General features: G+C 40.1%; 1 protein-coding gene across 10 annotated transcripts in view; it reads left to right on the forward strand.

Moving 5' to 3' along the window:
• The window catches only part of ATXN7L1 (ataxin 7 like 1), a 112,596-nt gene that overhangs the window by 49,648 nt on the left and 47,267 nt on the right, over positions 1-15,681 (forward strand). For 3 of the 10 annotated variants that reach the window (XM_061640402.1, XM_061640397.1, XM_061640399.1), the window contains one exon: positions 11,353-11,412. The exons of 6 other annotated variants lie outside the window; for them this stretch is intronic. In XM_061640402.1, coding sequence (XP_061496386.1) covers positions 11,353-11,412 — 60 coding nt within the window. Of the gene's footprint in view, positions 1-11,352; positions 11,413-13,689; positions 13,741-15,681 lie in introns of those variants that run through there. One more of the 10 variants, XM_061640401.1, reaches the window with a different exon arrangement.

A 15,681-nucleotide genomic window follows, 5' to 3' on the forward strand; every position in this document is an offset into this window, starting at 1 on the left:
CAGGATGGAGAGTCTTTGTTCCATTATTGCAAGCTTCAGCAAAAAAGGCCTGTCAGGGATGCTATAGTAGTGGGTTTCTGGCATTGGCAGTTCATTAGACTAGATGACCTTTGATGTCTCTTCCAGATTTATGATTTAGCATCCATAAAAATCACAGAAGCATACCTTCACTCCCCTATTTATCCTTGTAATGGTTGTTTCCTGAGATTCAGGTATAGGAACGTTCAGTTTCAGTTCTAGGCTCTTGCCTTCAATCTTTCCTTCTCCATTTTCATTTCTCCATTTTGCTTTCATCTCTTCTAAGTTCTTCCTCCTCTCAAGTGTTGGCTATTTTCTTTCCGAATGCAATGATGTTGTTTGTGGGATAGGTTGTTATATTACTGTCGAGATAAACATCCAGATTTTTCTGTAATTTGAAAAGTGTTTTATTGACTCATTCAACTTTTCATAGTTTTGAACAATAGCCTTTTAGGTCAGCTGCTTGCATATACATAGCCAGTAGAGGGAGCTCATATCATTATGATATGACCATTATTGACCTTTTCTAGACCCCGAAGAAGATTTCTACATTAGAACACTGCAGATAAAAGGTTTTCCTTCCTGCAGGCATAATTCTCGCCATCTCACTTGGAAGTTCAGCCCACAAATTAATTGGAGAATGTCCTAGAATACTTTAAAAAATGGATTCAAATTTCAGTCTACACTGAATTTCCCTTTTCGGTTAATGTGCAGCTTTCAACAAGGGGTGGGGGAGAAATGATTGCAAACCTTCTGGAGCTGTATAAATTGGATCCAGCAGTGTTGCTCAATATGGCTTCTGTCATTAAGGCTGAAAGCAGCTTTCCCCTCTCCTATCTGCAGCCCCTTACACCCTTCCTATAATGAATAAGATTTAGTACGTTATACATGAACAAAAATATATCTGGCAATATGTTCATCTCTTCACACTTGATAATTACCTGATGGCTATCCCAAGAGGAACAATATACATTTTATTTATTATTTATTATTCAAGGATTTGGTTTTTCAGGGAAATCAAAGGAATTGTCACACAAATGGCTGCTGCAGGCTAACATTTTTATTCTGCCTGGAATTACTTTAATGTTCTGTTGCTTTTTACTTTATTTTCCCAAATTAGAGATTAGTAAAAGCTCTCTTTTTAAAATTAGTTAGCGGTTCTAGACTGATTTGATGCATATTTGTCTCCGGGTGGCTGCTATTCAGAGGAGGCTATATAAGGGACTATACATTACCTCAGCAGACCCATGTTCTCACACCCATGTTTGCTGACTAACTTGTGGGTGGGTGATGTGATGGGGAGAATCTGTGGGAGAAGATTGTGCTTAACCCTTCCCCTGCCTGCTGCTCCACCACCATTCCTGGCAGCTCCTCCCCCTCCAGGCTTCCCCCTGCCCAACTGTGCTTATTCCATACTTTTTTAGCATGTCTGGGAGGATAAAGATTATGGGGGGAGGGGTTGAGGGGGCAAAAAGCCACTGGTAGGGTAACAATTAATTCTTTCCTCCTCGATTAGTGGTACCTACAAAACATGATTTCCAAGATTGCATGTAGTTCTACCTGTTGACTGTATTCCCTTGCCTTTTATGTTCAGTATACACTGGGGAGTTTATATTATATGGCCAGATTTTGATTTCAGAGTGGGAGTAAATTTGGTCAGGAGTTCTGTTAATCTGGAAGAGGATATGCAGCCTACTCTAGATAGTACTGCACTCCTCCTGAAGGAACAGGTATGCAGGTTGGGTTTACTCCTGGATATAACACTTTACTTTACCCCCAGATGGCTACAATTGCCAGCAATGTTCTTTATCAGCTTTGGCTAATTTGCTAGTTGCAACCTCTCTTATACAAGATGGACTTGACATCACTTATCCATGCTTTAGCTTCTTCCAGGCTGGATTGTTGCAATGTCCTATGAGGAGAGACTGAAAGAACTCGGTATGTCTATCCTTGAGAAGAGAAGACTGAGAGGAGATATGATAGCATTCTTCAAGTACTTGAAAGGTTGCCACACAGAGGAGGGCCAGGATCTCTTCTCGATTGTCCCAAGTGCAGGACACAGATTAATGCGTTCAAGTTACAAGAAGCCAGATTTCAACTGAACATCAGGAAAACCTTCCTAACTGTTAGAGTGGTACGACAATGAAACAATTACCTAGGGAGGTAGTGGGCTCTCTGACACTGGAGGTCTTCAAGAGGCAGCTGGACAGCCACCGGTCGGGTATGCTTTAATTTGGATTCCTGCATTGAGCAGGGGATTGGACTCGATGGCCTTATAGGCCCCTTCCAACTCTATGATTCTATGCTGTTTCTGTGAGAGCCTATTCACACTGCTGTTTTATTGTGGGTGTGTGCAGCAACATGCCGTTGGTGCATTAATAGTGCATTTGAAGTGGATCGATACTGGACTGACCACACGTCGTCCTGCTTTATCTGTTCTTCTGCAGTGCTTCCCCTGCGCTCCTGCATTATTGAATCCACACTTTAACTCCATTGTCCATGTTCCTGCCATCACCCCATTATCCAAACACAAATAAGCTGTGCCATCTCACCATACTTTCTTTTTACACTTGTTAAAAGTTTTTCTCTAGACTATGATTGCTGTGCTAAACCATGCTTGTTTGCAGGAAAAAAATTCACAGGAATGCCAGTATGTGGCATCAATGGGAAGTATGTGTGAGTGGCACCACGCGTAAGCTTCTCTCCCCTTTTCAAGCATAAGTTATTTTCACTATGGCACCAAGCAACCATACTTTCATTTTTACATTTCTAAAGTTTAATGTTCAGGCTCTAAGTGCTGTGCTAAATTTCTCCTTGTTTCCACAAAAAACCCCTGTAAGATTGCCAGTATTATTAGCTACTGGAACCTGGCAGATTCCTGAGTGCTCTGGGGGATTTCCCAGTGGGTAGAGCCAGCGACCCTATCAAGGCCTTGGTTTTGTTGTTGGATGGGGAGAAGAGGAGGGCTGTTGACACTATCACTCCCAAAATTCCTCTCCAATGCTGCAGGGCCTGCACTATGCCTTGTTTTACTGAGGAGTTGTGGGCAATGAAGCAGGCTGGGAGACGACTGGAAAACTGGTGGAAAACTTGCTGCAAAGCTGACCAAACGCTTGTTAGGTAACACAATTCTGCCTACGTAGTGGCGGTGAAGACAGCGAAGAATTACTTTGTTGCCAGCATCACGTGTTCAATGAGCCGCCTAGCAGATTTAATTTAGATGATCCAGAGGCTAACTGTACCAGAAGTGGTGGATGGCCCTCTGGAGCACTTGGTAGTATGCTGTGAACAATTTGCACAGCACTTGAGGATAAAGTTGCTCAGCTCCATAGTGCCTTAGATGCAACAGTTTTAGTAAGTCCATTCAGTGTGTCCAGTGTAGCACCTTCCCATATTGTATGGGATCGATTCCAGTTTATGTGCCCTGATGATATTGACAGGGCTCTTGCAGTGATTTGATCAGCTCCATGCTCTCTTTACCCCTGTCCATCCTGGCTGGTGAAAGCTAGTTGGAGGGGCCCACCTGGTGTGGTGAACACATCTGTATGTGATGGAATGGTGCGTGCTGCACTTAAACAGGCAGTGGTGCACCCACTCCTGAAGAAGCCTACCCTGGGCCCTGCAGTTTACCATAACTGCCACCTGGTCATTAATACCCCTTCCTGGACAAGGTGATAGAGAGATTGGTGGTGGAGGATTGCAGGAGTTCCTGAAGGATACGGACTATCTGGCTTCATTTCAGTCTGGGTTCAGGCCTGGTTTGGGGACTGAGTCAGCCTTTGTTGTCCTGATAGATGATCTGCATTGAGAGGGGGACAGGGGGAATGTGTCTCTGCTCCTACTTCTCAATCAGGTCTGTGGCTTTTGGTACCACTGACCACAGTATCATCCTGGACTGGCTCTGTGGAATGGGTATTGGGGGCACTATTATACAGTGGTTCCATTCCCACCCGTAGGACTGTGTCCAGAGAATAGCATCGGAAGATTGTGTCTCAGCTCCACTGTCCTTGTGCTATGGAGTGCCGCTGAGCATGATCTTGTCACCATTGCTGTTTAACATCTGTGGGTAATATTTAATGCCAGCCCTACTCAGAATAGACCGATTGAAGATAATAGACATGACTAACTTAGGTTAATTAATGTCACTGGATCTACTCTGAGTAGGGCTTAGTTGAGTACAGCCCTGTATGAAGCTGTTGGGAGTGGTCATTAGGAGTTTGGGGGCAAAGTGTCATCAGTATGCTGGTGATATGCAGCTCTGTTTCTCCATCTGAGTTAGGAGAGGCTGAATATGGTCTGGAACATTGTGGGGATGCAGTTGTGGAATGGATGAGGTCTAATAAACTGAGCTTGAATTCTGGGAAAATGGAGGCATAATGGTTGGGTGGTTCCTGTGTCCAGGAGATTGGCCATTTGCCTGTCCTGGATGGGGTTACTTTCCCTCTGAGAGAAAAGTGTTGGAGAATTCTTCTCCTTGGGATCTTTTGCTGGGGGCCCTTGAATAAATTGGAAGACACAGGCTTGGAGCAAAAAGGTAGGCCTTTATTTCTACAAGCACATGCAGGGTCAGCCCCCCAGAAACATCTAGGAAAGACTGCACTGAGACACTGTGTGCAAGCTCTTTTATAGAGTACAGTTACAGCATGTAACAATGATTTCACCAATCTCATGAGTTCCTGCCACCCAACATCACAGTTCCTCCTCTCTACAATCGTTCCACACCAATCAGAAAGTATTAGCTAACTCCAGTGGTAATTCCAAGATTCTGTCAATCTCATTAATGTCTCCATTGTCCTACTGTCTTTTCAAGTCTAATGAAACTTGGGACTAGTTGGAACAGTTACTATTGTGAATATGTTTTCAAGCATACTTGGTACATCCATTGTTGCATTGTTACTGATGGGTCAGGCTGACTCAGGTACACCTGCTTGGGTTTTACCTCAACTCAGGGTAACTGAAATCTCATGAGCATCACAGGGTTTTAATAGCTATAGGGGTCTTATATGTTCTTACACTTTCTCAGAAATCCCATTTCCTTGCTTATGAAATACACAACTCATAGAGGATTTTGTTTAAACCCCTGAGCTACATTGTGAAACCACACAGACGAAGGAAAACTGACTAAGTCAAACTTGGAGGAAACCCACTCAAATCCAGTCCATTGGACTAACTTTCATAGGGTCATAGAATAGTAGGATTGGAAGGAGGCTATATGGCTATTCCTGCTCAGTTCAGGAATCAAATGTAAGCATAGCCTGCAGGTGGCTGTCCAGCTGCCTCTTGAAGGACCTCCAGTGTTGGAGAGCCCACCACCTCTTTAGGTAATTGGTTCCATTGTTGTACTGCTCTAACAGTTAGGAAGTTTTTCCTGATGTTCAGTCAAAATTTGAATCTCTGATCTCTATCACTGCTTTTGCCTTAACCCCTGAATCATTGGTTGCTAAAGTGCAAATTCATACCCAGTTTAGATTACCAGTCCCCTCTAGGATGTACACTTTAATGTAGTGAGGGGGTTTGAGAGTGTCAGAGAAGCTGAGAGCAGTGCTGTCAGTAGTCTAGACCAAGAGGCTAGATTCCTAGCAAGGGCACCCAAGGCAGAATGGTCAAAGCTGAGACACCAGACTAAGACCTCTTACCATGAAAACCCCATGAATAGACTAGCCAAAATGCAACACAAGCTGAGACACCAGACTAAGATGCATCCAGATTCTGAGGAAGGCAATGGTAAACCACCTCTGAATACCTTTTACGATGAAAACCCTATGAATACGATATGCAACATGAGATAGTGCTGGAAGATGAGACCCCCAGGTCAGAAGGCACTCACTGAGCTGTTGGGGAAGAACAACAGATAAGTATGAGCAGCGCTGTGACTAATGATGCAGCTGGGCCAAAGCTGAAAGGAAGCCCAGAGGCTGATGCACACAGATGCAAAAGGAGAGTCCGGAGTTGTACGACGTACGCAATAGGAACATGGAATGTAAGAAGCATGAACCAGGGAAAGTTAGAAATTGTCAAGCAAGAAATGGAACGTATCAACATTACAATACATGGCGGGAGTGAATTAAAATGGACGGGAATGGGACATTTTCAATCAGGCAACTACAAAATATTTTATGTAGGAAATGAGAAATTAAGACGAAATGGGGTTGCTTTAATAGTGAGAAGTGATGCAGCAAAAGCAATTAGGAGCTATAATGCAAGGTATGAGCAAGTTATATCAATGAGATTTAATAGGGAAACCTATTCTCATAACAATCATTCAAGTCTATGCCCCAATGGCAAACTCAGAACTGGAAAGATTTTATGCAGAAGTACAGGAAGAAATTGATCACACACCAAAACAAGATGTGCTGATAATCATGGGAGACTGGAATGCAAAAGTAGGGAACAGAGAAGAACTAGGAATTGTGGGGAAATGGGGCTTAGAAGATAGAAATGAAGCAGAAGAAAGACTTGTCAAATTCTGTGAAGCCAATAATTTGTTTCTTGCAAACACATTTTTTGAGTAACCGAAAAGATGACTGTACAGGTGGACATCACCAAATGGTCAGTATTGGAATCATATTAATTATATAATTGGTAGCAGAAGATGGAAATATTCCATACTTTCTGCGAAAACAAGACCAGGAACAGACTGCAGTACATCATGAACTGGTAATATCAAAAATCAGAGTAAAGCTAAAGAAGACCAACAAAGCAATCATAATGTCAAAATACAATTTAAATAACATCCCAGAAGCATATAAAGATCAAATAAGGAACAGATTTGAGGCTTTAAACTTAGTTGACAGAGAACCAGAAGAACTATGGAGTGAAGCCAGCATCATTATCAAGGGAAGAATGCAAAAAGACAACACCTCTAGTTAAGAAGAGAGAAAGACCTTAATGAATGACTGAAGAAACTCTTAAAATGATTAAAGAGGGAAGGAAAGCAAAAGCAAAAGGAGATAGAAACGCGGTTAGAACCCTAAATGCAACAATACAGCAACTAGTATGTAGGGACAAAGAACTACTACAATAGTTATTGTATAGGAATAGTAGAGGACAACAAAAAGGGTAGAACAAGAACCGTATTCCAAAAGATTAGAGAAATTAAAGTGAAATTTAAACCAAGAGTAGGGATGTTGAATAATCAATACGGGAACACCCTGATTGACCGAGATAAAATAAAAGGAAGATGGAAGCAATACACTGAAGAGCAGTATAAAAGAGATGTAAGGATGACAGACAGATTCATTCAAGGAGGAACCGTATGATGAAGAACCAGACATTTTAGAATGTGAGGTGAAAGCTGCTCTTAAAATACTTGGAAGAAACAAATCACCAGGAACAGATGGCATACCAGTAGAATTGCTACAAGCTACTGAGACTGAATCTGTCCAAATCTTGCCAAAAATTTGTCAACAAATATGAAAAATAAAAGGCCCACATACTGGAAGCGTTCAATATACATCCCAGTTCCAAAGAAAGGAGATCCCAGGGAATGCGGTAATTATCGAACTATTGCCTTAATATCCTGTGCAAGTAAAGCAAAGCTCAAGATTCTACAACAAAGGCTCTTACCATATATAGAGCGAGAAATGCCAGATGTCCAAGCTGGATTAAGAAAGGAAAGAGGTACCAGAGATCACAAACATATGTTGGATGATGGAACGGAACAAGGAATTTCAGAAGGAAACCACCCTGTGCTTTATAGATTACAGCAAAGCCTTTGACTATGTAGATCATGATAAACTATGGAATGCTTTAAAAGAAATGTGGGTGCCACAGCATCTGATTGTCCTGATGCGCAACCTGTACTCTGGACAAGAAGCTACTGTAAGGACAGCATTTGGAGAAACTGATTTCCCCATTGGAAATGGTGTGAGACAGGGGTGTATTTTATCACCCTGTTTGTTTAACCTATACACAGAACATATACAGAAAGTGGGTTTGGACCAAGATGAAGGAGTTGTGAAAACTGGAGGTAGAAATAACAATAATTTAAGATACGCAGATGATACCATACTCTTAGCAGAAACCAGTAATGATTTGAAACGAATGCTGATGAAAGTTAAAGAGGAAAGCACAAAAGCAGGACTACAGCTGAATGTCAAGAAGACTAAAGTAATGACAAGAGAAGATTTATGTAACTCTAAAGTTGACAACGAGGACATTGAACTTGTCAAGGATTATCAATACCTGGACACAATCCTTAACCAAACTGGAGACAATAGTCAAGAAATGAGAAGAAGGCTAGGACAGGGGAGGGCAGCTATGAGAGAACTAGAAAAGGTCCTCAAATGCAAAGATGTATCACTGAACACTAAAGTCAGGCTCATTCAGACCATGGTATTCCTGATCTCTATATATGGATGTGAAAGTTGGACAGTGAAAAAAGCGGGTAAGAGAAAAATAAACTCATTTGAAATGTGGTGTTGGAGGAGAGCTTTATACATATCATGGACTGCGAAAAAGACATATAATTAGGTGTTAGGACAAATTGAACCAGAGCTATCACTTGAAGCTAAAATGATGAAGCTGAGGTTATCCTACTTTGGACACATCATGAGAAGACATGATTCGTTAGAGAAGACAATAATGCTGGGAAAAATAGAAGGGAGTAGAAAAAGAGGAAGACCAAATGAGATGGATTGATTCCATAAAGGAAGCCACAGACCTGAACTTACAAGATTTTAACAGGGTGGTTTATAACAGATGGTACTGGAAGTCACTGATTCATAGGGTTGCCATAAGTCGTAATTGACTTGAAGGCATATAACAATAGTTAGATCACCAGAAGGTAGGGTGATCAACTATAGGTGTATTTTATAGATTTCTCTGTTACTTTCATGGGGAAAGCTATGGTATTGATTTTTTGCATAGGGAAGCAGTGCAAACATCCCATACTGTTGGGTATTCCAAATCCTAGAATTTTGTCTCCTGCTCAAAAGCTTGTAACACATCAAATGGGTACACATTGTCCCATTATTGCCCGGGTAAGTGAGAAGCCCACTTCCCATTATCAGAGCCTTATCCCCTCCCTTCTTTTTATACTTAATTTGTTGAGCCACTGCATCTGTGTTCACCATTCTTATTAATTTACTAAATTTCCTTTAACCTTGCTACGTTGGTCTAGAATGTCCACATGTGAGAGGTGCCAGCCCTAGAGCTGCCAACCCCCTAACTTCCTTTTTGAGCGTGATGCCATTGTACAGATTCTGTATTAGGAAATACAAAATTCTTCTGGGAGGAAGAAGCATCTATGAATAGGAAACATATGAAGATCAAAAATGAACAGGCAAAACAAGGAGTTACATTTATATTCTAAGTACATTGATTTAAGTGAGTCTATTCTGAGTACGACTTAGTTGGATGCCATCCCTTATTTTTAAGCCTACCATTGCAAGCAATTTTTGTAGTTTCCATTGTCAAATAATTTCAAAGCAAGCTACAAGGAACAGCTATTCACAGCACCACATGTTGAGAACTTTTGTTTCTATCGAAAGCACTACTGTACGTGTTCTTGCAATTTTGATGGGGTGGGGATAACATTTCTTCTTACACTCTTACGCTTTTGTTAAAATTAATACTTTTGAATAAGAGCTTTTTAAAATTGTTATCTATTGACAAAATATTTATGAACAATATGCATAGGAGGTAGAGATTCGTAAAATTGGGATAGAGAGGGAAATGATCTGTATTCAGCTGTTTCCCATGCGCCTTTACTAATAGTCCTTGCTTTTACTGATCAACTGTTAGAAGATTGTAGTGGCAATCTGAAAGGTGGCTTATGAAGCTCCATGCATGCAACTTGGAAGAATGTCAATGCAATGAGAGGAGTGGAGCTTGGAAAGAGAAACCAGGGAGCCACAGTGCATGTGCAGAAACATTTTGGCATAGTTGAGACTGCTGGGAACATGGCCTAAATTTTATAGTTTTGGGAAAATCTTCTCTGCATCCCCAGCTATGATCATCATGATCCAATGTATAATATATTGGACTTGGATCAAGTTAGTTAAGCCTCCCAGTTCCAGCTCAGCCACTTTATACATCTCTCAACCTCTTATACGTATGTAGATTTTTTTATAAATGCACTAACCAGAGGCTCCTTATGTTTGATTTTGTGGAAGTGTAGATATCAGTGAAATTGGAAAAGGTGATAACATATATGCAGTTCAAACAGAACCTGTTTTTATTGGTGAAACTGACTTGTCTCCGTGTGTAATAAATTGGTTTTTTAGAATCTATTATGACATTTTCACTCTTCCTTCGTTTACATAAAATGGTTGCATGGAATATTTGGGCGGATTAATTCATGTTATTAGGTATTTGATGTTATAAGGGAATCATAGGTCAGTTGATAGAGCGTATGTTTTGCATGCAGAATGTTAAAGACTATTTCTTGAGGTTCTCCAATTTAAAAATATATTTGGTAATAGGTCTGGGAAAGACTCTCCTTAAGAACTTGAAGAGCTGCTGCACATAACTTGTTAAATATCTTACCTCTTTGTGAATGATATATACATGGAATGTCTGGTGGGAGGGGAAGAGTTAGGGGTTCTTTTGAGTAAGATTGTATTATTGAAAATGCACAAATAAAGCTATTAAAATAAAAGAGCTGCTGCCATTCACAGTAGTGACTGGGAAGTTGTGGCTGTCTGTATGTTGTTGCACTTTCTTCAGCCTCAGCAAGCATGGCCAGTGTTCAGGAATGATAGGAGCTGGATTTCAGAAATATCTGGTGGGTCACAGGTAGAGGAATAGCTGGACCAATAATCTGACAAAACAAGACAGTTTTGTATATTTGTGTGGCAAATTAGCTAAGTGTTATGAGAAGGCCTCCTTACCCATTTATTGCAGAACTTATAAGATTTGTAGTGAATAAAGTTTTGATTGTAGAGAAAGAAACAATGGACTTGACTAATTTAATGGCAGATAAGGTAGTTGTATTTATGTGAACAGCATTTCGGGCCAGCGCTAAGCTGCACTGTACACAAGCTGATCTAATTGTTGTGGTTTCAAAATATAAAAGGCCATGACATTTTAGTGCTAAGATTACTGCTATCCCTACTTAGTCACTTAGAGATTTGTCACCAACAAAACATTAGTCGTGTGCATGCATGGTGGTTGGTTTTTTTTAAAAGCTGTTTTAAAAAGTTTTAACTGGTAGGTTGTGAAACTGGTAGTAGTGATGGTGTTTTGTCTCTGTAGTCAAAACAGTTGGCTGCAAGTGCAGATCTGTCGTTTATTGGAGCAGTCATCTGCTTCATTTCCAGCCTTTGCAGAATACTTAATCATATTGCTGTCATCTCTGACAGTGTCCGTAATGTGAATCATTTCATGTTCCAGCAGTGCAAGTTGTTTACGGTCATCCTAGAATTGGATTAACTTGGCAGACTGAGCCTCAGCGTAAGTCCTTTTAGTTTACATTTCTTTTAACAAATTGTTTTGTATATCTTCTTGCTGATTCCCCCCCCCCGGTAGAAATGAGAGTGTTTAGCTATTTTATGTCAGAAGACAATGATCTCTGTGTGTAACAAATACAGGAAAAGTACAACATGGTGGTTATTTCAACATTTGATCGTTTTCCAGTGATGTCACTGGAGTTAACAAGTTTCTTAAACTGCCTTTTTTTATCAAAAGCAGCAGTATTCTTCTCCGATCTGGCAGTATACTTCCTTTGTCAGTTTACATAAAGAGCTAAAGCTAAACTTTGTGCCATTTCCTTTTCAACAGTGCAAATTCACTTGGAGTGGATACAGTTTGAAGATTGTTTTCATCCAAACTTGAAACTATGTTTATCCAACTCTCTCAGGTTATATATTTTTCTTTGGATATTTTCTACCACTCCTACAAATTCTCTACTCTGTTAGCAAACTTCTCTTTCTTTTTACTGTCTAATTTAGTGGACCACAGTGTGTGCTAGACTTTGTCGCAAAGAAAGTGAAAGTGCTTAACAAGGTGTTTATGACCTCTGGCTGTGAAGTAACTGCCTGTTATCCGTTAGATCCCAATGACTAGTTATTTGGCTCCTTTCAGGAGTGCTTTTGTTTCTATTAAAATATGCTTGGCATTTGGTTTTACTTCTAAACTTTTTAAACTGGAAGCATGAGTCATATCAATTACTAAGATAGTAACCTACAAAGTTACTCACTTGTGAAGGGAACGCCTGTATGATTGTAACTGTTTACTGAACACAGAATCAATTTGTTGCATGTTTAATGATAATTCTATGAGCAAGAAGTCTATGGTATTGTGATTTTAACAGTAAATACATTGCAAAAGCATATTAATACTATTGAAAATGAGCTTCTGTGTTGCTCTGAGGCTCTGGTTTTAAATGTTTTAAACTAAAATGAAAAAGTAGTTTTTCAGCAGGGTCAGTGGTGACCTGATTTTTCAGTTTTGCCTGGGAATCTTGAGCTTTTTCCCAGTGAGCCTGCCCAAGACAAGAAGTTTTTTATCTCCATTCTCCCAACTTCTTTTGCTCCTAGTACTTTCTCTGCCCACAGAACTATGCCTCCGAAATATTGGCACTCTATGGATGCTCAGATGTTGGGAAAGCCTTGATGACTTGCAGGGTTCCACATAATGCTATGCCATGTTTTCATGAGGTTCAGTTTTCAATGCAAAAGGTGCCTGTTCTGCAGGTTGAAAGAATCTGGCAAGAAACACATATGCCTTTCCTTTTGTTGCTTCATGCACTTTTTCACCTATTTGCAACCATTAGTTCATTGAATTACTGCTGCTGCAGCGGCAGTTTTTTTTAACTTAAAAGGGCTTCTTCCCAGCATGGTCTGTGCCAGTGAGGGATCATGCAGTGCATATATATGTCAGCACCATAGCCCCGCATAGCCAAATTGTTTATATTTTATATAGAGATTTTTAAAAAATTAAGTGGTTTAGAAGTGTAGATAGATAGATGAATATAATATTAATGGAGGAATTGTAAGCTCTCCTATTGCCCTAACTCTGAATGGGGAGAGGGATTTATCCCCATTGCCTAGGCTGATGTTCTCAGATTTGCCACACAATGTTGATAGTTTTATTGCGCACCATCATTGCATGGGAGGACTTTTGGCCTGAACCAGCTCTAGTCACCCACAGATGGTTATGCCTGATTAATTGTAGCATGATTAGATGGGGTGAGGGAACACTGGCCCTATTGCTTGGCAATGGGGACATATTCATTCTTTCCCCATTCCAAAATCCACTCTCTTGCAAATAGTTTCACACCCTCTTGTACTGTGAGAAATCACTGAAAAGGGGGCCCAGCACTACTTTTATGGTTGGTCCTGGACCCAGCAGAGGAGGAATGCTTTCATCAGTAGAAATTGGTTTTTCTACTGGCTACAAATCTGATGAGTAGCTGAATTCTTTTATGGTGCCAAAAGATCTTCCTTGGCCCACAAAGTTCTTTTTATAGATTTTCTTTAGTAAACAATTTCTACAATTCTAACACTGACTTAATATCCTGTGGCTGCACAATTCAAATTTACTTCACTTCCAGCTGTTTTGTTTTCTTGGGCTTTTAATATTCATTATTTGGATATAACAAAGCTTTTGTTTACTGCAGTCAGCAATTTTGTTACACTAGCAAATGATTAATTGATGCCTTAAGCTGGAAAAAAATTAAAACAGTAATTATTTGGAGCGCTTGGCTCTCACCTTTTTGTGGTTTTCTCAGAAAAACGGACAATTGCAGCATAAGAACGTAAGAAGAACCTACTGGATCAGGTCAGTGGCCCATCTAGTCCAGCATCCTGTTCTCACAATGGCCAACCAGATGCCCAAGGGAAGCCCACAAGCAGGACCTGAGTGCAACAGCACTCTCCCCTCCTGCAGTTTCCAGCAACTAGCATTCAGAAACATCCTGCCTCCGATTGTAGCATAGCCATCATGGTTAGTAGCCATTGATTGCTCTATCCTCCATGAATTTGTCTAATCCTCTTTTAAAGCCATCCAAGTTGGTGGCCTCTTGTGGGAACAAATTCCATAGTTTAACTATGCACTGTGTGAAAAATACTTTCTTTTGTCTTTCCTGAATCTAGATAATCTGAAATAGGCAGAGTTTAAAGTTCAATACAAATAATTGGGTAATAAACAGGAATGGTAAAACATTTTTGGGGAGATATAAACTGACATTATTGGCTCAAGATTGTAATAGTAATCATAATCTGATAGGCTTGATTTTAATAAAGCCAGAAATATTCATTCTGCTAGGCATAGTTCCTCTCACACACTCCTTTGGAAACAATGACAGGCTTTTGATTGGTTATCACTATTTTCTTTGCTCTTTTTTCTAATGATTGTAATACTTCTTGTGAATGTGCTTTAGTAAGCACTGAGCATTTTTGAGTGGTTGAAGTCATGTTGCTGCAGTTAACTAAAAATAGATATTATTCAACTTCATAATCTTTTTGACATAAAGCTAATCCACACAGTTTAACATTAGTGAACGTGAATTGATTTATAATCAGGAATTGGCTTTTGCATGCATGAAAAAATACAGCCAGTGAGATCAGCTTAGACATTTGATATGGGCATGCACTGGGGAATGAAAGAGAATGCGTTTTTAAAGGAGGCCCTTGATCTTGGCACAACAAATATGCTTGCACTGGTTGTACAGAACTTGACCTTTAAGGTGCTTTACATGGACCTCTCACTTTAATTTTGTTGAAGGACTACAGAGACAATTAATTTTGCACCTTTTTGTCCTATTTGTCCTTTTTTATTAGTTATGACAATTAATATAAATCTTACATAAACATTGGCACTGCATGTATATTCAGTTCTTAGCTCAATTTTCTTCTCGTTGCAAAAACAAAATGTGGCATTTCCCTTAATATGATAATTAATGAGAATGAAAAGGTCTACTGAGAATGACTGTATGCAAACTGTAACTGGAGATCAAATCATGAGCAAAGGAAAAGGCTGAAATCTTAAGCTTTGGATTAGAGCATAATATTTTGTGTTCACTGAAATAGGAAATTGGGACAAAAAATGTAGAATTCTTTTAAAGATTGTAATTGATCTGTGAGCCAGCTGCTTGTCTTCTCTCTCACTTACTTATGTACATGATCCCATGATGAAACTTCAGCAGGAACTGAGTTGCTCATATATGTAGTCCCCAGCAGCCATTTCCATTACAGTTCTTTTTCACTTGAAAATTTTCTCTTTTGCTCATGTGAATTGCTGCTACTTCTTTATAAGCAGTTAACATTTTTTGCCCTAGAACATTTCTCTGTTCTGTATTACAAGTCTACAAACAAGACTTGAAAAAATACTGAGAATTACTATTTTTGTGAGAGAAATGTATCTTTGTTGTATAAGTATTAACAGCCACTCTGTTAAGCTGTATAGCATAGAGTGAAGATGTGTTTATGTTCTGAATATGCACAATGGTAATTATTTTTAAAATCCAGGGCCGGTGCCAGAGGGCCCCTGTTTAGGGTGGGTGGGTAGTGCTCCCTTCCATGATCCACAGCAGCATCAACTTCCGACCCCGCCATGGACTGTGAGAGGGAGCTTCCAGGCACTCCACTACTGCCGTGCAGGCCTATGACGCCCATCTGCATGCCCCACCTACCTCTCCCTTGAGGTAAATGCTGGTTGTGCTATGGGCACAAGCCTGCCATCAACGAAGATGGCGGCTGAGGTTTCCCTAAGGGGCTGATG

This window comes from Rhineura floridana, chromosome 8 (assembly GCF_030035675.1).
Source record: "Rhineura floridana isolate rRhiFlo1 chromosome 8, rRhiFlo1.hap2, whole genome shotgun sequence".
NCBI classification, from domain to species: domain Eukaryota; kingdom Metazoa; phylum Chordata; class Lepidosauria; order Squamata; family Rhineuridae; genus Rhineura; species Rhineura floridana.